A 25,996-nucleotide genomic window follows, 5' to 3' on the forward strand; every position below is an offset into this window, starting at 1 on the left:
ACCTTAAGTATGGACGTAGCGACACTAGCCAGAAGCTTGCGCTCCGGGACAGTGCCACTGTGAAGACTCTTTTACATGCGTAATCAACGTGGCTACCGAAGGAAAGCTTATCGTCGATCATCACGCCCAAGTGTTTGAGGTAGCGCTTCGACGTGATAGTGCAATCGTCTACACTGATCACCGCTTGCCGATCCGACTTCCGGTTGTTCACAACCATCACTTCAGTTTTGGGGTGAGCCTACTTCAGTTTCCAGGACCTCTTCACACCTCCACAACCTTGTCCGAGTGGGCAGCAGTCAACTACACTTCTTCGATCGACTCTCCGTAGACTGCCAGCGTAATGTCGTCAGAAAAGCCGATGATCTCCACTCCTACCGGGTACTCTAACTCAACATCTCGTCGTACATGACATTTCATAACACTGGACCCAGGATGAAACCTTGCGGGACTCCTGAGGATACGTGAAAGCACTTCCGACTCACCTCTGTGTCGTAAACTAGTACTCGATTCTGGAAGTAACTTCTGATAATCTTGTACAGGTACCCGGGTATCTCCAGACACAGGAGTGCCGGCCATTTGGCGCTATTGAACGCGTTCCTTATATCCAGAGTCACTACCGTACAGTAGCGAATCCCCCTTATCTTGCGCTTGAGCGCTATCTCGGCAGTTTTTGTAATCGACAGGATAGCATCTACGGTCGACCACCCCTTCCGGAAGCCGTACTGGCTACTCGATAGATCATTTGCGTGCCTCAACATTCTGTTGAGGATGATCTTTTCGAGCACCTTCACGCCATGTCGATCAAACATATTGGTCTATATGCGGACGTGTCTCCAGGTGGTTTCCCCGCCTTTGGCAATAGAACCAAGCTCTGCCTCTTCCATACTTCTGGGAAAACTCCCTTGTCCAGGCATTTCTGTATAGCGGACCTCAACATTTCGGGAGCCTTTGCAATAGCTACTTTTAAGGCCAGGTTCAGAACTCCGTCCGGACCTGGGGCCTTACCTACATTAAGGGATTTCGCTATCTCCGCAAGTTCCACAACGAGGACCTTCTCCTCGTCGCCAGCCTCAGTCCCCGGCTATCCTACGAAAGGAATCCAAGGAATTGGATCATATCGCGGAAAAAGCCCCTTGATGATCCCCTCCAACATCTCTGGAGATTGCTCTGTAGGAGCCATTACACCTCTCGTCTTGGCCATCACGATCCTGTAGGCGTCACCCCACGCATTCGCATTGGCACTCTTCTGACAGAGACCCTCAAAGCAGGATTTTTTGCTTTCGTTCGATCATCAGTGCGGTTTTGCAGTGGCGAACACCACCGGCCGTTCGTTTCGCTCTTCCTTAGATCGTGCTCACTGCATCCGCCGCCTAGCCCGTAGGCAGCCGCGGCACAGGTTCGCAATCGCTTGAGTCCACCAGTAAGCCGGTGGCCTCCCATTTCTAGGGTGGACTCGTCTAGGCATGGTCGCATCGCACGCACGCAAGAGCACTGCTACCAGCTCGTCGCCGTCTAAACGGTTTCGCTCACGGCGGAGTGCCTCCCTAAATACCCCTTCGTCGAATTATGATGTCCTCCACCTACGAGGTCTTGGCCTTGACCTAGCCGCCTCTTCCTCTACTCGCTGCCTGTTGTTGTTGTAGTCGAAAGTGTAGCGAACCGCTAGGTGATCGCTGTGAGTCTACTCTCCGATTCGAACTACTTGTTAGACCAGGACTACAAAAAGTAATGTCAATAATCGACTCTGCACTGTTTTGAGTAAAGCTACTTTGTTACCGACATTAGCTAGGTCGACATCTAGTATGGCCAGTTATCTCTAGCAGGATCAGACCCCGCTGATTCGTGAAACGGCTTCTCTATTCCACGGCTCACGCATTAAAGTCACCCGCTATTATCACCGGCCTTCGCCCTGTTAATACGATCATAATACAGTTCAGCATCTGCGTGAACTGCTCGATTGGCCACCGCGGAGGCCTTGGCGGAGGCGCATAACAGCTTTAGAAGAAGACCCACGAAGCCCTCATAGGCAGTAGAAGGAAACTCCTGGACGGGGCATTTCCCGTCGTCCATATCGACGCCATTTTCCTGGACCCATTCGCGACCCAACTGCCGTTGCCGGTGGGTACTCGGTATGGATCCGCTATGATGGCGATATCCGTCGCCCACGCCCCACCGCCAGACAAATCAGTTGCTGAGCTGCGTCATAGTGGTTCAGGTTCAGCTGCGGAGGAGACGGATATGGCACTTTGGTTGACGTAGTGAATTACAATTGCTTCCTCCGCAATAAGATGCTTCCTTCCGTTTCAGTATAGCTCAACAGGATTACAGTTCAATCAGCTGAGCACGTTTACTGCGTAACAGATCAAGAAGTGTGCTTTGGGCGAGATACATTCGACAGCCCAAAGCTTCTCTGTAGGGGACATCCTACATGTACTTCGTCTGATCAGCTGTCGACGAACATATTTCCTTCGTCAACTTCTCGCTTCCGTTCATTGGGCTGTTTAGCCGCTGTTGCGTGACACCACTAGCAGGTCTATGATTTGATTGGGCAAGATGGGGACGCAATGGAATTCTCGACCTACGGTATGGGCCTAATCGGACGATCATGGTTGGAGTCTGAAAACGTCGAAAACGGTAAATTTCTTTCGTAAATAATACAAGTTTAATTCCACCATGACTAAGAATTTATTTTTTCAACGATTGTTGTATTCTTCAATAAATTTGATTCTAAATATTTCTTTCTCTATACAGACATAATAGTTTTTTAGCACTAAAATGGGGTTCGTTCTTTTCCTGATTATAACTAAAATAAATGTACAAAATCCATTCTGTCTTATTCATCTCTCTCTCATAAGCTTGATGGTTTCATTCATTGTTCTTCTGCTGTCACCTTTGGCGTTGGAAAGTAACTTGTGGACTAACGTTAACATTAAAATGCTATTCCCTATGAGTACAATTAAAACATTTGTTTACACCTAGACATATCAATTGCTTCTCAATCGGGCCTCAAACGGCCAACCGCTAGAAATCGTAGTAAATATCGCAGTCATTGTTCACTGACGATCATACGTTGGTGGGGTTCCGAGGTATTGACGAGTTTCTGAGACGACCATTTCTGAAAAGATTCCAAAGAACACCTATTAGCCGGACGAACGGTTGAACGAACTTTGAATTGGATGATGCGCAAAGCGTGGTTTGCAAAGCTACTCGTCCACGATGAGGGCCTGTAAAGTAATTTAGATGGTACCTACATTTTACTCACGCGACTAAAGCAAATACCTAGGTTGCGTTATCGGAGGAGCGATACCTTGTCGTTAGGCTGTGATAAGGCCGTCGAATTGAGGATGGGGAATAGGCAATCGGTGCGGTTAACTGGTCTTGAGCTTCAAACAAAGGAAGTGGTCCCTGTATAAAACGGATCGGACAGGGCTGAACCGGGTTTCACTGTTTTTCGGTTCGGAGCCGAACAAACGTTTCAGAAAAGAAGATATTTTTCTGGAGATTAGTTTTGGCAGTATGTATCCAATTGGGAAAACATAGAAAACAGTACCATATACAAGATCGTAGGCTTAACGTTTTTAATGAGTTTGTTGCGTATTAGGGTGGGTCAAGGGTTATATGGAAAAACGTGAATTTGATCGTATCTAGCCAGATCAAGGTTTTTTCGATTCCATTTGGGGTCCTTAACAACTGGCCAAAATTTGAGAGGAATCGGTTACGCCTACGTTTTGCGCATCGCGATTGAAATTTGTATGTGCTTTTTTGTATTTTTCCTATTTCATCTACTAATTTAACTCAAGTCATAATACTAAACCCGTTAAAGTATAATTCATGATATACCTTACAACTTTGCCGAAGACAGCAGGGTGCTAAAATGCTCACAAAAAAGTTATTATGCTCCAAAGTGAGGTATATCGAAATATATGCTGAAAATGACTTTTTCTGCCATCACTGCCCGCTGGGTCAATTATAAACTGCTATAGAACTTTGTGGATGCATTCTATCAATTTGGTGTCTTCAGCAAAGTTGTTTGGATTTACATGTTCTTTGAATTGCATTTGGACATTAGTTCGAAATCTCCCCGCATAGGTGGCGCTGCGATACAAACTTTTTTATTTCGCATCCTAGAGCTTTGGCGTTTTCGGCAATGTTGTAGAACATGAAAAATTATTTAAATTTGTCGAAGACACCAAAGCTCTAGCACTTAACCCAGCGAAGTTATAGCGAAAATAGTAAATCATATCTCAAAGTTTACATTTTTGTACTACGTGTGACATATGTACTACATTGCAGCTACCTTGAAAGTAGGTAATTGTACATATTAAAATATATATTTGATAATACTCCTTCCTTATCTGCCAATATAACTAATATATTACGAATGATATTTCTTTTAATCATTATAGTGCGAGGTAGATGTATGTTCAAGTAGTAAACTCTAAGCGTAAGCGAACTACCAACGCTATTGAGGATGTAGCCCCTTTGATTTTTTTTGATTCACTTCCTGTATAGTGACATACTAAAACATTTTTATGTGCACTATACTCGATAATAAATCTTTTAATTCCTATTGTACTAGTGATATCACATTTTCCGAAATAACACTTCGTGAAATGTCATTTCCTGGACTGTTGTCCTTAAAGTCATTTGACGGAAAGAAGGCAATGTTTCGTACTATGTTAATATAAACATCCTATCCATCCTATCCTATTCAAAGAGATCGATCATTCCGGCAAGTGTGTCATTCCAGGAAATGGTATTTTGGGAGACAAAAGAGTTATATTTGGTATAAAATACAAATATCTACGTATCTATGTATATAAAAATGAATTTCTGTCTATCTGTCTGTCTGACCCTTATGCATTCGGAAACTACTGAACCGATCGATGTGAAATTTTGTATGTGAATTTTTCTGAAGCCGGGGAAGGTTCTCAGCTTGGTGTGAGACGTCTCCGGTCTCTGGAACGGTAGGCTCCAGCACCGATAACTTTGCGGGAAACCAAGGTTGCGACCATTCATTTGCAAAGATTTACATTCATTTGCTATTATCTCAGTTCAGAAGCATGCTATCGAAAAACAATGTATGGATGAATTTAACCTTGTAGTTTTATCTGAAAGTTTGCCGAATAACATTAAGGTCGCACATGCATACCAAAGTCGTGAGCGAGCTGTGAAGGCAACTTTCCACAGCGTGAATGTAATTTACATTCACCGCGTGGAGAGTTGCCTTTACAGCTCGCTCACGACTTTGGTATACGTTTGCGACCCCAATGTTATTCGGCAAACTTTCAGATAAAATTACAAGGTTAAATTCATCCATACATTGTTTTTCGATAGCATGCTTCTGAACTGAGATAATAGCAAATGAATGTAAATCTTTGCAAATGAATGGTTGCAACCTTGCGGGAAACGTCCCTATGGAGCTGTATGTCAAAAAACACAGTAGGCAGGCAGTACGACGTTTACCGGGATAGCTAGTATAAGATAAACGATTCATGGCACTAACAGAAGTATATAAAAAGTGCAAAAACGTAAATTTTTGAATATGATTAACTACTTCTGCTGTAACATCGCTGTGTTAAGTGCTAGAGCTTTGGTGTCTTCGACAAACTTTCATATTTTTTTGTGTTCTACAATATTGCCGAAAACGCCAAAGCTCTAGGATGCGAAATAAAAAAGTTTGTATCGCAGCGCCACCTATGCGGTGAAATTTCGAACTAATGTCCAAATGCAATTCAAAGAGCATGTAAATCCAAACAACTTTGCTGAAGACACCAAATTGATAGAATGCATCCACAAAGTTCTATAGCAGTTTATAGTTGACCCAGCGGGCAGTGATGGCAGAAAAAGTAATTTTCAGCATATATTTCGATATACCTCACTTTGGAGCATAATAACTTTTTTTGTGAGCATTTTAGCACCCTGCTGTCTTCGGCAAAGTTGTAAGGTATATCATGAATTATACTTTAACGGGTTTAGTATTATGACTTGAGTTAAATTAGTAGATGAAATAGGAAAAATACAAAAAAGCACTTTTCCTATACGAATTTCCATACAAATTTCAATCTCGATGCGCAAAACTTAGGCGTAACCGATCCCTCTCAAATTTTAGCCAGTTGTTAGGGACCCCAAATGGAGTCGAAAAAACCTTGATCTGACAAAAATGTTCCGATGACCCACCCTATTGCGTATCTTAGATTGTGTGAATTTCAAATTGCATTAGTTAAGAATGGTGTGTCTAAGAAGAATCAGTGAATCAAGACGTGTAGTATCCGACAAAAATCCAATTTCGAAAATAATCAAAAATGCCTTTCCGAATTCACTTGTTTTGTAGTAACCCGAGATCACATCATGGTTATGTAAAGACCCTTCACTAGGATTTCGTATTTCCATCTAGAACATAGGGGTAGGCGGGGCAATATGGACACCCTCAATATTTTGAAATATGCGAACTTTTTTGAACTTTTAATGAATTGAGAATATAGTCCATTTGTCTAAAACGTAGTTTCAGGAAAGAAACATTCGAAATTAAAATTATACTTGATTTTACACGAAAAAGTTGCGTCCTCCGTTTTTTGTGCATGGAAATTATAATTTTCACACCATCTAAAATAAGATTTAGTGATTAATTTATTGCAGGTCGATTAAATCCTGATATTTCTAGAATATCTGTATCTACATTCTAGTTTTGCTGTATCTACATGCTTAACATGTTTATATTTTCTTCTTTATTATATCAAAAATGAAGTTTGGAAATATCTTCTGCTGCCGGGGCAAAATGGACACTCACCTTTTTGAAAGAAGCGGCAAGGGAATAATATAACCTAAATCACAAACCAACCAAATTCTTCGATTTCAGTATATTTTCGTTCAAATGTTCACTATAGTAGACATAGGGTGAAACAAATTGGTCAAAAAATGACAGCAGTGGAAAATAGTTGTTCTAGGCACAGCTGTACATGCCGACAAAAACGAAGCTTTATCCAAAACAGCCTGAATTTAAATTAAGTGAACAAAAATGAACTACTTCGGCGTATTATTCATCCATAATAGTTGTTTTGTAATGAAATGTATAAAGTCAAATAATGTGTGTAAATAATGTACGAAATTCGTAAAAGTCTCATGGTGTCCATATTGCCCCATAGGGGTGTCCACTCTGCCCCGTATGCTTGAAGACGGTCATGAAAAACTAACATTTTTCATAACATTTTTTGAAGTGGATAAATCATTTTTCTTCGTGAGCATTCTTATGCAATAGATGCTAAATAGACTTTAAAAGGATACATGTATCAAAAAACTAAAATTTTTTGACATCTTGCCAGGTAAAGTTGGCAAAAACCTTAGGGTGTCCATATTGCCCCGCCTACCCCTATTAAGCACTTACTCTTACCCTACCGATCATGCTTTCAAAAACATTAACCACAGAGCAACCGACGTGCTATTCTATTGATCGCAAATTTAAGGTTGACTTGAATACTTTGTAATTGGTCGAACGTCCACTGGCAGTGCTCACATCGGTTTTGCTCTAACGTTTTGTTTTTTTCTATCCACTTATCCGCGAGCGGTAATGGCGGCGGCGGGCACAACTATTTAACCGGTTCGGATTTTGACCTTTCTTGGGGATCACAATCGGTTAGTGCCAATGAAACTGCTCTGACATTCCCCCAAGAAACGTTAAAATCCAAACCGGTTGGTTGTGCCTGCCGCCGCCATCACCGCTCGCGGATAAGTGGATAGCTCATAGCTCGGTCAAATTCAGAATGGCTAGCATTGGGCGGTTATGTTTCGTGACGATGTTTATACAGTATTTTTTCTTAGTTCTACGTCCGTTTCCCTGAGCATTAATGTTATCATTATCAAATAAAACTAAGTTTGTAGTGCCATTAGCATCTTGTTTGCTAGTCTTGCCTGCTGTTATGTGGAATATCTTGTTTGTATGTTGTTTATTCATGCCAAATACAGTAGTGGCCTGTGTTCTAGATAATACGCAAGGTAATGCGGTAGCACAGACAAACAGACGTAACACTTTGATAATTCCCATCGTACACCGGTTTAACGATCTGCGGTAAATAACTAATTAATTGATTAGAAATGTTGAGTTTCTTGAAACAATATTTAATTCTCGAAATCTGTAAACTGCTAGAAAAAGTATTCTTCTTGACAACTCCAGTTGCAATGCTCACGTCCTTCATTCCCTGGTTGCTATGATGTGCATTCTAGCTCCCATATCACCACATCTCCCTTCCTTTAGGGTGATTTATTTATCGGATGATACATGAGCAACATAATCCTTCTGCCAAAACGGTCTTTGAACTGTCCTAAGTGGTCGAAGATCTGATGAGCTCGTAGAAGGATTTGATGCCAACAACGGATCGATTATACTTCCAGAAGATGCTGCAAAGTCGTTGGTTTCCTTCGTCGAGCTGGGTTTCTTTTTGACAAGGTTTTGCAGCAACACAAAATCTCCTTTATTGATTTTTGTAACTTGGTCATGTCGACGAGAATCCCATTTAATTTACCTTTGTACTTCATGACAGTATCCCTATCTTGAGCTTCACCATCTTTGGGCGGCGCAGTCACAATGTCGCTGATGAATGGAATTTTCGAGCTAATCGTTTTCTTATTGATTAATTCGGTTGGCGTTTTTCCCGTCGTTGAGTGGGGTGGGGTGTTGTACATCAACAAGTATTCAAGAAGGTCTGTTTTCCAGTTCCGATGGAGAGCATGGTTGATCTTGAGGCGCTTCAAAAGAGAGCTGTTTTGGCGCTCAACTTCTCCGTTCGCCTGAGGCTAATACGGTGCTGTATGGTTGAGTTTTACCTTCCTTACATAGCAATAATCGTCGAAATCGGAACTGATGAATTGCCGGCCGTTTTCTAAGGTTATGGTCCTCGGGTATGGTCACGTAGTCGCGTAATCATACCTGTTTCCCCTTGGATACCCTTCGTGAGCCAGTTGTGGCATCCTGGGTCGTACTTGACGAGGGATTACCAATCTGCATCCTCGAATGACATGGTCTTCAAGTAAGTTCAAATTTTTCTGAAAGGAATGTAGTCCTTTGCGCATTCCTTGAAGGTTGCGGTGTCCCACATACCAGATGATATCGCTTCCTTCACTAATTGAATTTCCAGATCAGAGTTCACTCGGTGATAGCATGGATGTACAATCGATCGTCAGTTTGATCTATTTCGTTCGCTTCTTCAGACAGGCATGGCTTCGACAATGGATCGGCAATATTCTCCTTCCCAGGCCTGTACACAACGCGAAACTTGAATGGTTGTAACCGGAGAACCCAGCGTTCGATTCGTCCAGAGGGTTGAGAAGTAGGTTTGAAGATCATCGTCAATGGCCTGTGATCGGTCTCAAGCTCGAATTGCCGGTCCAATACATAGGTACAATTACAACTTTTCAACACTCCAAACAATCGCGAAAGCCTCTTTTTCTATCTGGCAATATCGTCATTCAGTGGGAGATAGAGAACTGCTGGCATATGAGATTACTATTGGTTCGTTGTCAGATTCTGACTTCCATGAGTGATTTGAAAGTAATTTCGTGACTTTTTAACCATGTAATGTAAACTGTGCGTCACCGCCAATCATCAATTGCCTTAGCTCGATTGGTTTGGTGACTAGATCCGGAATAAAACGACCGACTTAGCCGACTAGACCGAGAAAACTCCTGATTTCTTTGACATTTTTGGGCGTTCTGAATTGTTGGATTGCCTTTATTTTTTCTTCAACTTTATTAATCATGCCCTCACCGGACCGACCAGCTGATTGTCTGTGAGGGACTTTGATTTTTTCCGTATATCTTTTTGTTGAATAGCTTACCTCACAACTTCAGGTTCGCTTCAGGGTCCGCTCGTCGCCAATTATGTGGTAAATAACTAATTAATTGATATAGAAATGTTGAGTTTCTTGAAGCAATATTTAATTCTCGAAATCTGTAAACTGCTAGTTAAAGTATTCTTCTTGACAGCTCCAGTTGCAATGCTCACGTCCTCCATTCCCTGGTTGCTATGATGTTACATTCTAGCTCCCATATCACCACAGGATCTATCCACTTATCCGCGAGCGGTAATGGCGGCGGCGAGCATGATCAACCGATTCGAATTTTGCCGTTTCTTGGGGATCGCAATCGGTTGGCTCCACCAATCGGTGGGTGAAGGGGTGAAGAGGAGAATGAAACTGTTTTGACTTTCCCCCAAGAAACATCAAAATCCAAACTGGTTGATTATACCCGCCGCCGCCATTACCGCTCGGTGATAAGTGGATTGGAAAAGTTGACAGTTGGCCAACTGGCCTTCCGTGACGCTCGCATCGTTTTTGTTTGAGTTTGACGTTTGACCACTACCGCTATCTACTTGATGGTTGGCCAAGCTCAGTCCTTTTAGCATTGGGCGAACATGTTTCCGTCACTATGATTTGAATCGATAATCTTTGAAGCACAGACAAACAGACGTCTCACTCTACTCACTTCTCATCGTTACCCTTTTTAACGGTTAGTTCAAATATTTCGTAGTTCGCAAATCGCTCGGTCACGCCGCTCGCATCTTTTTTGCTCTTGTTTGACGTGTGCTCACTACCGCTACCTACTGAGTGGTTTGTGTAACACAGCTTGGTTAGCATTGGGCGATTATGTTTTCATGACGATGATTTTTGTCGCTATTCGTCCACACCGCGAATCGAGAGGCTACGGTGGGCGGGTCACGTCATCAGGGTGTCGGATAGCCACCCGATTGGAATGGTGCTCGAGAGCCATCGAGAAGACGTGCTGCGCAGCGAGCTATGCGGGTCGATCAAGTGGAGGACGATTTGCGGACCCTTCGCAGAGTGCGGAACTGGAGACGCACAGCCATGGACCGAGTAGAATAGGACGACTCCTACGTACAACAGAGCACACTCAGGCCTTAGTCGTACTGGTGAGGTAAGTAAGGGACAAACAACTGAGGGTCAGGAGTTTGGCCCAGCCATCACAAGCGTCACACCGTAGACATCTATCCGGTCACCAGAGGTCGTCAACCCAGGTGCATCCATTTTGAAAGGGCCCCGAGGTTAGACGACTCGTCAGAAATCGCGACTCAGAATGCGTCTAAGGGCGTCCAATCCAACAGAAGGCGACAGAAAATGGTATAGTAGCGGAGCGAGAAGACGGGACCCGCCGACTACATAGAAGAAGAGAAAGTGAAGTAGGAGCTTGCCAATAAAAAAGGGCAATCAAAAAGATACCTGTTTGTGTGAAAGAAATTGGTTAAAGCGGGTTTGTGTTAAGTGAGGGTGTTCAAGTGTTTCTTTGGCCACGATAGTCACCACCAGTGCAGAGCATTGTTATACCGTACCGAAAAGAAAACAATAAAAGATCTCAGTGACCAAACAGAACTTGTAATGTAAAACTCGGTACGTGGAACTGCAGATTCATCAACTTCATCGGGAGCGCCCGCATTCTCACCGATGTACGGAAGGGCCGTAGGTTCAGCATCGTAGGGCTACAGGAGTTGAATCGGGCAGGATCCATGGTGCGAACGTTTGGAGGTAACCATATCGTCTACTAAAGTCACATGCGAGAAACACACTCGAGCTGAAAACAGCTTGTTACCGGATTTGACAACAAAAATAAATCGACTCACTGATAAAGACGCTGACCAGACGCACGATGTCGGCGATGTCCAAGAAACCTTCACATCCCGTGAAAAATATGAGAAACCGATCCAAAACCCATAACAACCTATCGTGGTGCAATCATAGACTAGTACCTTGATGAGATCAAACTGTGCCTAAAATTTGTCAACAATGATCGATACAGACGTCCGCCTCGGTATGACCTAGATTGATAGAAGTAGAATCTCGAGGCAGCGTTGCCGGATAAGGGCGGGTTTGATGACGCCCTTCTTGAGATCTACCGAAACAAGGTTAACCTTTTAGGACGCGCGCCTGTTCAAGCCTAAAATTGCTCCGCGCCAACGCAGTGTAAAACGAGCGAGTTTTTTTTTGGTTGTGTTGTACTTTTTACAACAAGGCGCGTTCTGAAGGGCTCAAGCAGCCACAAGCGACACAGTAGAAACAACATAAGATGATCGCAAGATGGATGTGCTATGACGACTACCGAAATGGTGTTGGAAACGCAGGCACGGATGATCGAGGAAGCGTCAGATCTACCCGCTGCAAACGCAGGGAATGAAGGGTTTGATTCCTAACCCACCAAGGAGGAGTGGAAAAAATAGATAATTTACCCTATATACAAGTGAGGTGACAAGTTAGAGTCTAAGAACTTTTTCGTTGTGATGGAGGAAATCGTCCACTGCGGATTCTTGCTAATGGCTGACAACAACGTTAACCGTGTGGGATGTCAATTCATTACCACATGTTCAATGCACAAAGTGCCGATAATACCAGTTGCTCTTCACCGGCATGAGACTTGGACCATGCTCGAGGAAGACTTGCAATCACTTGGAGTGTACATGCAATGTGTGCTAGCTACGATATTTGGCGGAGGCTGATGCAGAACGGTGTGTGGCGGCGAAGGGGTTGAAAAATTGAGAGAGATTCGCTTTATTTTAGAGACTTTCAGCCTTGGGCTGGTTCATCTCTTTTCCTGGGGTTGATTCGAAGCAGCTGCGAACCGAGTTGTAAGGCTTAGAAAGGTTGACTCATGTTTATGTATGTGAAGATGTTGTACAAAATACATGAAAATAAATAACTGTTTAACGAGCTCTACGATTCTTGTATATGGTTTTACATGAAACATAGGTAGGCGGTTATCACGTTCTCACAAGGTTGACAAGGTTTTACATCACAGTTTATGAGGTGCAAAATATCTAGGTAAATTCTGATCCTCAAACAGGGAGTTTGGAAATCCTGAAATTTAGAATCCGTAGTTTTGGCGTATAAACATCTATTATGGATTTTCGCGCAAGCGTACTAAACACTTTAAATACTACATTGATCTTACCTGATGATCCCCGCGCTGTCGTAACCGCCATATCGCGACTCTTTGAGGGAGGTGGAATTCAACATCGAAATGCTCCGGTTGTCGTACGGTCGCAGCTTCCGCGAACTACTGCCCTGGCTAGGCAAGCCTTCCGACGCGGAAATCGTGGTAGAAGACGAGGAGTTTGTTGCTGTTCCACAGGGATGCCCAGTAGCTGTTGCAGCCGTCGCCGTCGCCGTCGCTGTCGCTGTATTCTTTGGCACAGTGTCACGCGTGTCTCTTCCTGTGTTGGCAGTGTCTAATGCTATCGATGAAGAGGACGAGGTTAGATTAGCTGTTGTGCTATTGCTGGTAAACGAGGATCGTCGCCGAGGATTGTATGTGGCGTAGTACGGTGGTGACGAGGTTTCGTAGTATGTACTTCTTAATGAGGACTTGCCGACAGTGTTATAGTTTAGGTTATCGGAAGAATCGTTACTGGAGAAATTGAGTTTCCGTGACGAGTTAGACAAAGGAAGATGGTAGTGGTGATGGTGGTGATGATGATGATAGTAGTCACTATTGTTTAACGAAGATTTGGAATACTCGTCGGTTGAATCCGCGTACTTGTTCCTGGAGGAACTCGGCGTCCTGGTAAGTGAGCGATAGTAGTCGTAGCTGTGTTTGGAGCGATCGACACTAGTCAGAGCGCTCGCCACCGACGACGATGAAGACTTACCATACTCCTTCAAACGAGTGGACGAAGGGCCACCTCTGGAAAGAGACTGATCGCGGTAGTACTCCTTGGAGCTGCTCGGCGCTAGGATAGTGCTTACTCTCCGAGGCTTTTGCTCATTGAAACGGGTGTAGAAACTTTTCCGACGAATCCGTTCAATTACGCTTTCGGAATCGTTATCTACCGGAGAGACAGAGTTCACATAGGTTAGCCTCGACAGTCGCGACACAGATGGCGAAGCGCTAAGCATGTTGTTGTGGTCATCCGAGCAGATCGACCAGTTGTCAAAGTAGAGTTCGTGTTCTTCTGATGGAGACATGAATGTACTGGAGGAGTTGCAATCGTCGTAAGGACTACTTCTCGATCCCGAAGAGTAATTGGTGATGCTGTCGTATGATGGTGTAAGCATGTTCATATTCATAGTGTTGTTGTTGTTTGTGGTGGGCACGTGATTGCTGTTTTGCATTATTTCACTGGGTAATGGGGGTGGATAGCTGTAGTTGTTGTTATTGCTTTGAACATGGCGGCTTTCGCCGAGCTTGCTCAAGTCCAGGGTCAGCGCTCGGCGGCTGTTCCTGACGCGTTCTTTCTCGTCCTGCGAGTGGTTCTTCGCATCAGTCAAAGCGGAGGAATGCCTTTTCGATACATCTTTGTTAGTATCTTCTTTGTTACAGTCTGGACAACTATACTTAACCGGGATGTGGGTTTGGTGGCCACCGTTTTGTTTCTCCGGTACCGTACCATTGGACTTACACTCTTGCTCCGTCATGGTGAGCACAGTATCGCTTCGTGCCCCTGCGTATGGTTTGCGAATTTTGCTAACGAAACTTCCAGACTTGGGCCTTTCCTTTCCTTGTTCCTCCGCTGGTGCCATTTGACTATCCCTCTGCGCAATGGCTGTTTCCAACGCGCTCAGGGTTTCGGTGGTATCCATCGTGCTGATGTGACTAGATGACTTTGTATTGAGAACTCGATTATTTTTGGTGTCTTTTTCAATCTTCTTAAAAAATCCTAGTACCTTGTTAACGCTACACTTGTTGAATGTTCCAGGCATTTCTTCAACGCTAACGGCTCGCTTTATAAGGTTGGACTCGGTCAGTCCTGACGATCGCGGAACGGACATTTCTCGTAGATTCCTGATGACCTTGTCTATTCTGGACTTTCGGGTATTCTTCTCTTCACTCACTGGTGCATCGTCCGGCAATGCTGCCGCATTTGTCACACTGCGGCTCTTCTTCTTCTCCTTCTTCAGAGTATCCGTTGCTCTGTCATTATCTTCTCTGGCTGTTGGTTCTACCACTTTATCTACAGCCTTGCCTTCGGGAATAGTTGCTTTCTTCTCTTTCGTCATTTTGCTTGATTCTCGGAATTTTTCAAACTTCTGACCAATGCTAGCGAGGAATCCTTGTTTAACTTTCTTCTCCGGAGATTTAGATTTTTCTTTGGGAGCTTTTGGAATTGGCTCTGGGGTAACTATTTCAACACGTTTTTCTTTCACTTCCTTCACTTCTTTAACTTCACCAATTACTTTGGATACGGTCGATTCTTTAACTGTTTTCTCGTCACTACTACTTTTTGTGGACGAATCACTTTTCGATGTGGTAGTTTTCTTTACAATTCGTATGACCTTACGTACTTTCTTGGTTGTTCCTGGGGTTGCTGCTGGGGTCAATGGGGTTTCATTTGCAGTTGATCCGTTGACAGTTGATGGTTTTGGAGGTGTTTTCTCCTTAGTTACTGCTTGTGAAGATGCGGATTTTTTGTTTTCCAGATTTTCCGAAATCACGTTTAGTGGCTGAGCTTCGGCCAAACTTTTGACAATCTTCAGATCCTTAGGTGGGGTCAACTTCGAGGCTGGGAAACTCTTCGGTCGAATTATCTTGCTAACCGGTGTTGCGCTTGTCGTGGCGTTGGATGGAGTGCTACAGGATGAAGGTTCGGATTCATTTAGTGGAGTTGTGACAGGTTCGCTTGTGATTGGTTTTGCCAACTTCAGCGGTTCCGGATCTTTCGATGGGTAAGACTTCGGCCTTACCAATTTGGATTCTTTCTTCACGATACGTGGCTTCTCGCTTAAGCTCTTGTCATCTTCGCGAGTATCTTCAACGGGAGTTACCGCAGGGGTGGCTTCTGCACTAGACTTAACCACCTTTTTAACTCTCCGTACGGTTACGGTTACTGGATTGCCGTCGGCGTCCAGCTTAGGTTTCATTTTGATCTTCTTCACCTTAACAACTTTTGTGGTGGCAATCGGCTCAGTAAGTGGCTCGTCAGCAGCTATATTGTTGTTACTCGTAGAACTGGCTTCTTCTGAATGTTTCGGAACGCTGCTACTACACTCAAGACAATTGGTAGTTGAACTTCGTTCAGGGGTTACTCTCTTGATCACTTCTGCTATAACATTGTCCGGAATTAGTTCCTTGCTTTTGCTTTTCCTTGGTGCCGCTTCCTCAGCTACAATTTTAACACTCTGCGATGCGGCCAAGTTTTGAAGTTCGTCAAGTATTTTGTCTGCGAATGTACTGTTCGCTGTGATCTTATCTAGTACGGCAATGTTCGAATCTATTACATCTCTCGGCCTGGATACACTTCTTCGATTTCGTTGTTCATGACTGTCTCTGGGTGGATCTATCATTTCGTTTCGTTCGCTACTATTATACCTGTATAGATTACTATTCTCTGCGCTATAGTCCTTCTGATACTTCTGAATGAAGTAGTTCAAACGATCGGAACTCTTATTCGTGTAGTCTGCACTGAAGGTACGATCTACACTTCTCTCGCGACTCTTTTCTCGTATTTCCCTCAAAATGCTCTGGGTTTCTTGTTCTCTCTTCTGTTTCTCCTGGTCGCTGGATTCTTTTGGTGGATCAAAAAAGTCCGGACGCAGGAATCTGGAGATTCGTCTGGTGGAACGTTGGCTGGAATATCCGGATGACGTGGATATGGGTGGGGGAGAGATGCAACCGCTCGGCGGTCGGCCGTAGCTTTCGTTTGTCGGGCTAAGGCAAGATGTGCGTGGAGGAAGCGATTCATAGCAACTGAACTTCTTGTCGTATTCAAGCGATTTGCTTCGTTCGTGTTCTGAATCGTTGTGGGAGGTCGTTAGGTAGGGTGTGTACTTCTCGTATGATCGGAATCGTTCATGATTCTCGTTTGCGTAGGGAAAACGAGATGATGAAGATGTTCCATAATCGTCATTGAAATTAGGTGGCGGGAGTGGAGGGGGTGATACGATATCCCGCGAGTTGCTGGAACTGCGTGAGCTCCTGTCTAGTTTCTTCGACGATCGTTTCTGGAGGTACGCATCATTATCGAACATATCGTTAGTAGGTGTAATACTGTCTCTAGAATCATCTGCAGTGCGACCCGCACTACTGCTTGAGCTACGTTTGTATAATTTGGTTGTTGTTGAATAGGGATTGGATATACTGTTTCCGTTTTGCATCGACAAAGTTCTGGAAAGCTTTTTGGCTTGTTGGGGAGGAAGCTGGGCTAGAAGTTGCTCCTGTACACGTTGCGACAGCGACGGTGTGATACTGGAAAGTGCCTCTAGGTCTTTCTTCGACAATCGCAACTGCGACAAGTCTAGGTCGCCCAAATCTAGTACTTCTTCGCCATTTTCGTACAGATCTTCGGTATTGCTTTGGCTATCATGGTTAGAACAGTTATTGTTAATCATATTACTATTGCTATTGCTACTGCTTCCGTAACTAGTCTGATATGCTTCTGTTCTACTGCTGCTACCGTTTCTATAGGACGATGACATTGTGGATGACAGATTATTATTGTTGCTATTGTTATTGCGACTCACACCATCGGATTTGTTATGAGCTACATCAAAATTGTTGTTATTATTGAATTGTGATCTGTATTTAGCCCCTGGAAGAAAATCGAAAAGAGAGGGAGAGAGAAAAGAGAAGAACAAACAGTATTGACAGGCCGAACATTGATGGGAGTTTGTTTCTGAATGGAGAATTCGGAGGGATTAATATTGCATAAATTGATAACTAAGAATAACAACTTTATTCGATAGGAGTGTCGGATTTTGCGCCTTAATATTTGTTCTAATCTTTGAGTGTGTATTTGTTTTGTTTTGGGTTGTATCAATCATGGACATGCTAGCTATAATTATTGTATTAGATTGCAATTGGGAAACGTTACACGTGTCACTTACCTTTAGTCACAAATCTCTATCTCAAATCGTTGCAACTTACCTTTTCATAATGCATAATAAATTTTCATGATCAATTATGAGGTGTTCTAGTTATCCCTCGCTCTTCGTTCGTTAAAAAGTCATGCTTGAAATGCCCTTGTCTTGTTCTTTTTGTTCCGTTTGATTACATTTAATTACAGACATTATTTCTATTTGTTTTATTCATGGTTAGGCTATTACAGAATTGAGACATAAATTTCCAAAGAAAACTTCAAATCGAACGCTTACTACGGCAATACGATCTTGACTTTTATAAGTATGAGCAAAGATGTCATATGACCGTACAATTCCTAGTTGCTATACTGCAATCGAAATTACACAGAGAATCGGCGACCCGTCGGCCTACAGCACTATCTGCCTTCTTGACACCACCGGAAAACTGTTGGAACAATAGACTTAATAAACTATAGACGACGAATGTCGCTGGTGTTCCTTTTGTTCTCTTTCGCAAACATGACGGGTATCTACCTGTCGAACTGCATGCTTTTTCGCTTTGACACTTATATCCCTCCCTTTCTCCGCCAACAAGAGATGTTGCGGCGGTGACGCCAGCGACATTCTTCCTCTGTAGTTTATTACCGCTATTGTAGGAACGGATCATTCTGTCGCGGCTGATGTTCTATACCAAGAAACCCGATGGCTTTGGCCTCTTGGATAACCAGTTCGGCTTCTGGATGGGTCGATCAACGGTGGACGCTATTAGGGCTGTAACCAAAACGGCTGTGATAGCGCTCCAAAAGAAGCGAACAGAAATCCACGCTGAACGTAAAGAATGCGTTCAACAGCGTCAGCTAGGCCGCCACCGAGTGCGCTATATACCACCTAAGAGTGCCGGATACTGAAGAGCTACTTCCAGAATAGGGTGCTAATCTATGACACCAAGGAAGGCGAGAGAAGCTACAACATCACCACTGGGGTACCTCAGGGCATCATCCTGGGTCCGGTATTATGGAACGTGGCGTATGACGGCGTATTGAAGCTCAAACTTCAACCGGGCTCAAAGCTGGTCGACTTTGCCGATGATATTAACACAAACAAACAGACGTAACACTGGCAAAATTTTCATCGACTACGATTTTAACGACCATTTTAAATCTTCATAGTTGTGGCTTTCACAAACAGAGGCGCGCACATCGTTTTTCTTTGCGTTTGACGTTTCACACTAGCGCCTTCTGTTGACGATATTGCACAACGCAGTGTTTCGTGAACCGTTTCCACCAGGTGATGGTAGTGTGAACTGGGCGATGGATTTTCACGAAAAATGTTCTAGGCGTTACGTCTGTTTATCCGCACGGTCTCAAAGCACGCGTTATGTGTGCTAGCGGACATGATGCCCATAGCGCTAGTGGAGGCAGAGGATGGGGAGTGTTTCGAGCGAAGTGGCATAAGAGGCGCGAGCCGGATCTCCAGAACATCGGCTATGCTGAAGTGGCCAAGGGAATGGGATTCACCCAGCAAGGGTAGATGGACACATAACCTCATAACGAGCGTATCTAAATGGACGAGCAGGGTCCATGGTGAAGTGTATTTTCATTTGACACAATTTCCGTCAGGCCATGAGTGGTATCTGCACAGATTCGGACATGCAGGCTTCCCTGCATGTTCACAATGTGCAGACCCAAGCTTCCAGGGGAGAGAGGACAACTTAAGGCGGTAGCTGGTGGAACGCCTACCAGAGAGTACCCATGTAAGGTCCCCCCCTTCTCGAAGTCATATCCCTAATGGGGGTACCGCAAAGGTAAGGAAGAGAGAGCATGAATCTTTAGTCGGTCGATCCTCACATAACCCGAGGAACCACCTCTTCGGATCTGATCAGCAGATTTTCTCATTCTATAAAAAAGGGAATCAGCAAATGGAACTTAAAAGTGGTTAACCTTCCTCAATGTGTACCTCCACGTGAACTCTATTACGTCAATAAAAAAGAGATTAAGAATACCTCTGCATCTCCACGGTTGACACGGATAGAATATTTTATTAACGTAGAGAGGGGATAATCTGGGTCTATGCAATTTCAATTTGTATCAACACAATATTTTTTTATTTTTAACTGGAACATGAAATAAGATAACACCTCCGATGGCTAACAATTTGATTATTTGTTTCAAAATGCAAGAAAGAAAACTTAAAAACAACATGAAATTAATCTGAAACAAATGAAGTCGACCTGGTGTGATAGTTAGAGCATGCGACAATCACGGCGAGAACCTGGAAATGAACCCGACTCCCGAAAAACTCACAAAATGCTGAGTTCTTCCTTCGAATGGAAATGTATGTCCCGAGGTAAACTAGTCACGAGCTTAAAATCTCGTTATTATCTTAGATCATCTTCCGTAGCATGTTACCTAAAACGAATGAGTTTCTGGGAAGTTATCAAACCGGCTTCGTCGACGGCCGGTCGACAACAGACCAGATCTTTACGGAACGGCAATTCCTAAAGAAATGCCGTAAATTCCAGGTTCCAATGTATCTACTTCAAAGCGAGATATGACAGTATCGACCAAACAGAGCCTGTTACCTTCCAAAGTGGAAATAATAAACCGCACCCACTCGAAAGAGGCCAAGAAGTTGCTCTAGTAGTTAGATTTTGGTGTAGGAGTTTTGTTCACGTGGCAATTTGTGTAAGATAAGGGAAACCAGCTGAGCTAAGAAACTAGATCTCTGATTTCACATAAACATACGCCGCCCCCACATCTCTCACTGACTCTACGAATGTGTCGAGATGCCGTCGGTGCGAGATATTTGTGACTGGATCAAGGAAATGTTCACTGGTATTGCGGATACCAACCCCCGGTAGACACGGTTCACCGATCTGGCCCAGGAAGATTGGTGGAAACTGAACGGCGAACTCAGCACTGGTGACCAACGAATGACACCATCGTTTGGCACACCACGGGTACCGCGATAACCGCAGCCCGAGGTCATCCTCGGCTAGTGAAATCAAGTCCTCCGAACGCCGTTGGACTAGTCGGACATCAAAGACCACCCGAACACTGCACGTGGCCTGGAGCGCCGACAATATTAAGCCTTTTGAACCGCACCTCAGGTTGCTTCGGCAAACCTGAGCGTCTGTTCTCCAGGAGGAGCGGTTCACAACAGCGTCTGATCTCCATGTTAGGGGCGGCTGATCTACGTCCGAGTGCCAGGGAAGGACTCTAAGCTTAACTGTGCACTATGGTCCTCCGGAAAGTAGGGGGTTAGTGTCAGGCCCTACGAGCCAGCCGTAAAAAACCATTGTAGCGGAAAATCAGCAACAGAATAATACGAACCGAGACCAACGACAACGACCCCAGCGAACAAAAAGGACTTGCGATTAGAAACTCGGTACGTGGAACTGCCGATCTCTCAACTTCATTGGGAGCACCCGCATACTCGCCGATCTACTGAAGGACCGCGGGTTCGGCATCGTAGCGCTGCTGGAGGTGTGTTGGACAGGATCCATGGTGCGAACGTTTAGAGGTAATCATACCATCTACCAGAGCTGCGGCAACACACGCGAACTGGGAACAGCTTTCATCGTGATGGGTGATATGCAGAGGCGCGTGATGGTGGCCGATCGACGAAAGAATGTGCAGGTTGAGGATCAAGGGCCGGTTCTTCAACTTCAGCATAATAAACGTGCACAGCCCACACTCCGGAAGCACTGATGATGACAAGGACGCATTTTACGCGCAGCTCGAACGCGAGTACAATCGCTGCCCAAGCCACGACGTCAAGATCATCATAGGAGATTTGAACGCTCAGGTAGGCCAGGAGGAGGAATTCAGACCGACGATTGGTAAGTTCAGCGCCCACCAGCAGACGAACGAAAACGGCCTACGACTCATTGATTTCGCCGCCTCCAAAAATATGGCCATACGTAGCACCTTTTTCCAACACAGCCTCCCTTATCGTAATACCTGGAGATCACCACAGCAGACAGAATCTCAAATCGACCACGTTCTGATTGACGGACGGCACTTCTCCGACATTATCGACGTCAGGACCTATCGTGGCGCCAACATCGACTCCGACCACTATCTGGTGATGGGCAAACTGCGCCCAAAACTCTCCGTCATCAACAATGTACGGTACCGGCGACAGCCACGGTACAACCCAGAGCGACTGAAACAACCGGATGTCGCCTCAGCATACGCGCAGAATCTCGAGGCCGCGTTGCCAGACGAGGGCGAGCTCGATGAGGCCCCTCTAGAGGACTGCTGGAGTACAGCGAAAGCAGCCATCAACGACGCAGCCGAGAGCACCATCGGGTACGTGGAACGGAATCGACGGAACGAATGGTTCGACGAAGAGTGCAGAACGGTTTGGAGGTAATGTTGCAGCAAGGGATCTGACAGAACGTGGAACGTTACAAACAGAAGCGGAAACAGAAGACCCGCCTCTTTCGGGAGAAAAAGCGCCGCCTGGAAGAAGCGGAGTGTGAAGAAATGGAACTGCTGTGCCGTTCCCAAGAAACACGGAAGTTCTATCAGAAGCTCAACGCATCCCGCAACGGCTTCGTGCCACGAGCCGAAATATGCAGGGATAAAGACGGAGGCCTCTTGACGGACGGACGTGAGATGATCGAAAGGTGGAAGCAGCACTTCGATCAGCACCTGAACGGCGTGGAGAACGTAGGCACGGGAGCCCACGGTAACGGAGGAAACGACGACGCCAGTGCAGCGGAGGACGGAAATGAACCAACTCCCACGCTGAGGGAAGTTAAGGATGCCATTCACCAGCTCAAAACCAACAAAGCAGCTGGTAAGGATGGTATTGCTGTGTGCATTCGAAATGCAAATATCAAATGCGGGAGCACCAAATGCGGTAAGATTTTATAACAAGTAACCCGATGTCAGTGGGAGCTTTTGAATCCTAGGTTGGCGGTGGTTTTGTCTATGGTTGCTAAGTTGCCTTTGGTAACACTGTGTTACCGCGTTTGGAGCGCATTTGGGCACCGTTTGCATCTTGAACGCATACAGCAATATCGCAGCTGAACTCATCAAGATGGGCCCAGAAAAGTTGGCCACCTGTCTGCATCGGCTGATAGTCAGGATCTGGGAAATCGAACAGCTACCGGAGGAGTGGAAGGCAGGGGTAATCTGCCCCATTCACAAGAAAGGCGACCATTTGGAATGTGAGAACTTCAGGGCGATCACTATTTTGAATGCTGCCTACAAAGTGCTATCCCAGATCATCTTCCGTCGTCTGTCACCTAAAACGAATGAGTTCTTGGGAAGTTATCAGGCTGGCTTCATCGACGGCCGGTCGACAACGGACCAGATCTTTACCGTACGGCAAATCCTCCAGAAATGCCGTGAATACCAGGTCCCAACGCATCACCTGTTCATCGACTTCAAAGCGGCATACGACAGTATCGACCGCGCAGAGCTATGGAGAATCATGGACGAAAACGGTTTCCTGGGAAGCTGACTAGACTGATTAAAGCAACGATGGACGGTGTGCAAAACTGCGTAAGGGTTTCGGGTGAACTATCCAGTTCATTTGAATCTCGCCGGGGACTGCGACAAGGTGACGGACTCTCATGCCTACTCTTCAACATCGCTCTGGAAGGTGTGATGCGACGAGCCGGGCTCAACAGCCGGGGAACGATTTTCACAAAAATCGGTCAATTTGTATGCTTTGCGGATGACATGGACATTATCGCTAGAACATTTGGAACGGTGGCAGAGCTGTACACCCACCTGCACGCAACGCGGACTTAACGCGAAGCAGCAAAGGTCGGACTGGTGGTGAATGCCTCGAAAACAAAGTACATGCTGGTAGGCGGAACCGAACATGACCGGATCCGTCTGGGTAGTAATGTTACGATAGACGGGGATACTTTCGAGGTGGTGGAGGAATTCGTGTACCTCGGATCCTTACTGACAGCTGACAACAACGTGAGCCGTGAAATTCGGAGGCGCATCATCAGCGGACGTCAGGCCTACTACGGGCTCCAGAAGAAACTGCGGTCGAAAAAGATTCACCCACGCACCAAATGCACCATGTACAAAACGCTAATAAGACCGGTGATCCTCTACGGGCACGAGACATGGACCATGCTCGAGGAGGACCTACAAGCACTCGGAGTTTTCAAGCGACGCGTGCTAAGAACGATCTTCGGCGGTGTGCAGGAGAACGGTGTGTGGCGGAGAAGGATGAACCACGAGCTCGCTGCACTTTATGGCGAACCCAGCATCCAGAAGGTGGGCTAGGCCGGAAGGATACGGTGGGCAGGGCATGTTGTAAGAATGCCGGACAACAACCCTGCAAAGCTGGTGTTTGCAACTGATCCGGTTAGTACAAGAAGGCGTGGAGCGCAAAGAGCACGATGGACGGACCAGGTGGAGCGTGACTTGGCGAGCATTGGGCGTGACCGAGCATGGAGATCTGCAGCTGCAAATTGAGTATTCTGGCGGCAAATTGTTGAGTCAGTATTATCATGAATTTGATGTTGAACTAAATAAATGAATGAATATAATGTAAATATACAATACATTTTTGAACTGTGACGAAGGTCATGCTGGCAGGCGAAACCGGGAACGACAGGGCAAGCCTAGGCAGCAGTGTTACGAAAGACGGGGACCCGGTCGAGGTTGTGGAAGATTGCTTCTACCTCGGATCCTCATTAACGGCAGACAACAACGTTAGCCGTGAAATACGAAGGCGCATCATCAGTGAAAGTAGGGCCTATTATGGGCTCCACAAGAACCTGCTGTCGAAGAAGATTCACTCCCGCACCAAATGCACCATGTACAATACGCTGATAACACCGGTGGATCTCTACGGGCACGAGACCTGGACTATGCTCAAGGAGGACATGCAAGCACTCGAAGTGATCGAGCATTGAGTGCTTAGGACCATCTTTGTCGGTATGCAGGAGAACGGTGTGTGGCGCTATCGGCGAAAAATAAACCAAATGAACTGCACTCTACGGCGAACCTAGCATCCGGAAGGTGGCAAAAGCTGGAAGGATACGATGGGCAGCGCATGTTGTGAGAATGCCCTGAAAAGCTGGTGCTCGCAAGAGATGCGAGTGGTACAAGAAGACCTGGAGGGCAGCGTACAAGATGGGTAGACCGGGTACAGAACGATCACGGCAAATGTGGGAAGCAGCCGAGGATGGAGGACTGTAGCCACGAACCGAGTGTTATGGCGAAAAATGGTTGATTCAGTTTTATTGGAATAACTTTGTAATACAAATTAAATGTAATACAATTTAAATGAAAATGAAATGAAATGAACAACGGTTGTCTTACTAACATGCCCTTCCCTCCTCGATTATAGTAAGGATGTGGCTAGCGGAGTAGCAACTGCGAATTGTGCGGTCATCTATTCTTATGCTCGTTCTCATACCAGGTCCGCTCCAAGAGTCTAAGCTCCAGGTATAATCTGATTAGATTACTTTGCAAAAGAAAAAATATAGGAAGGCGTAGCACCACCAGAAGTTTCACCCCACGCTGCAAAATGCAAAATAAACGATAATTTTTCAAAATCTCAAAATCTCACCGGATCTCACCAAATCGTCTGGGAAAATACAAGTAATGTGGAACCCACGGCATAAAGATCACAAGGCAGGCTAGTAACCTATGTAAACATCTTTTTTGGATGTAAACATGTGACGTCGTTCTTATCGTCTTTCACGTTGATCAAATTGGTGTGGAGTACTAGATTACCTATGAACGATTTGAATTACGTCATCAAAAAGCTGTCAGATTTCGGGAATATATCACCTTCTGTACACCGTGGTGGAACCAACTTTACACCCATGCCCAAGTAACCACAAGCATTATATCATTGCGCGATTTAGACTGAATATCAACCTCTGCAATGCAAAATGCAGTAATTCCACACTTCTCATGCAATAATCCTTTAGATTGGCATTATCAATGTATTGATGCATTACATTTTTTCTTTACATTAGGGTGCATTAAAAGGTGATATACGATAATTCAATAATTCAACACTGCAAAAACTGAATAAATGCAATGTACAAACTAGCAAAGGTTGCTCTAACAATACAATTATAAAAGCTTGACTCTAATGATAAACAAATGAAATCAAGAAAAGTGAACAACTTCGGTCAACTCTAGCGGTCTTTAACACTTCTGATTTGACTCCCGACCAACTTAATCCCCGTTTGAACCACCGATCCACGACTT

At 45.0% G+C, this 25,996-nt stretch overlaps 1 protein-coding gene across 12 annotated transcripts in view; it reads right to left on the reverse strand.

The window, feature by feature from the left end:
* Positions 1-2,813: 2,813 nt before the first annotated feature.
* The window catches only part of LOC109412146 (platelet binding protein GspB), a 148,458-nt gene continuing 125,275 nt past the window's right edge, over positions 2,814-25,996 (reverse strand). For 3 of the 12 annotated variants that reach the window (XM_062845764.1, XM_062845767.1, XM_062845765.1), the window contains 3 exons: positions 12,949-17,521; positions 3,263-3,444; positions 2,988-3,115 (listed from right to left, as the gene is read on the reverse strand). In XM_062845764.1, coding sequence (XP_062701748.1) covers positions 3,369-3,444; positions 12,949-17,521 — 4,649 coding nt within the window. In that variant the 3' untranslated portion in view covers positions 2,988-3,115; positions 3,263-3,368. Of the gene's footprint in view, positions 3,116-3,262; positions 3,445-12,948; positions 17,522-25,996 lie in introns of all 12 variants that reach the window. The other 9 variants (XM_062845768.1, XM_062845772.1, XM_062845770.1 and 6 more) reach the window with 9 other exon arrangements.

This window comes from Aedes albopictus, chromosome 1 (genome assembly GCF_035046485.1).
Source record: "Aedes albopictus strain Foshan chromosome 1, AalbF5, whole genome shotgun sequence".
Lineage (NCBI taxonomy): Eukaryota > Metazoa > Arthropoda > Insecta > Diptera > Culicidae > Aedes > Aedes albopictus.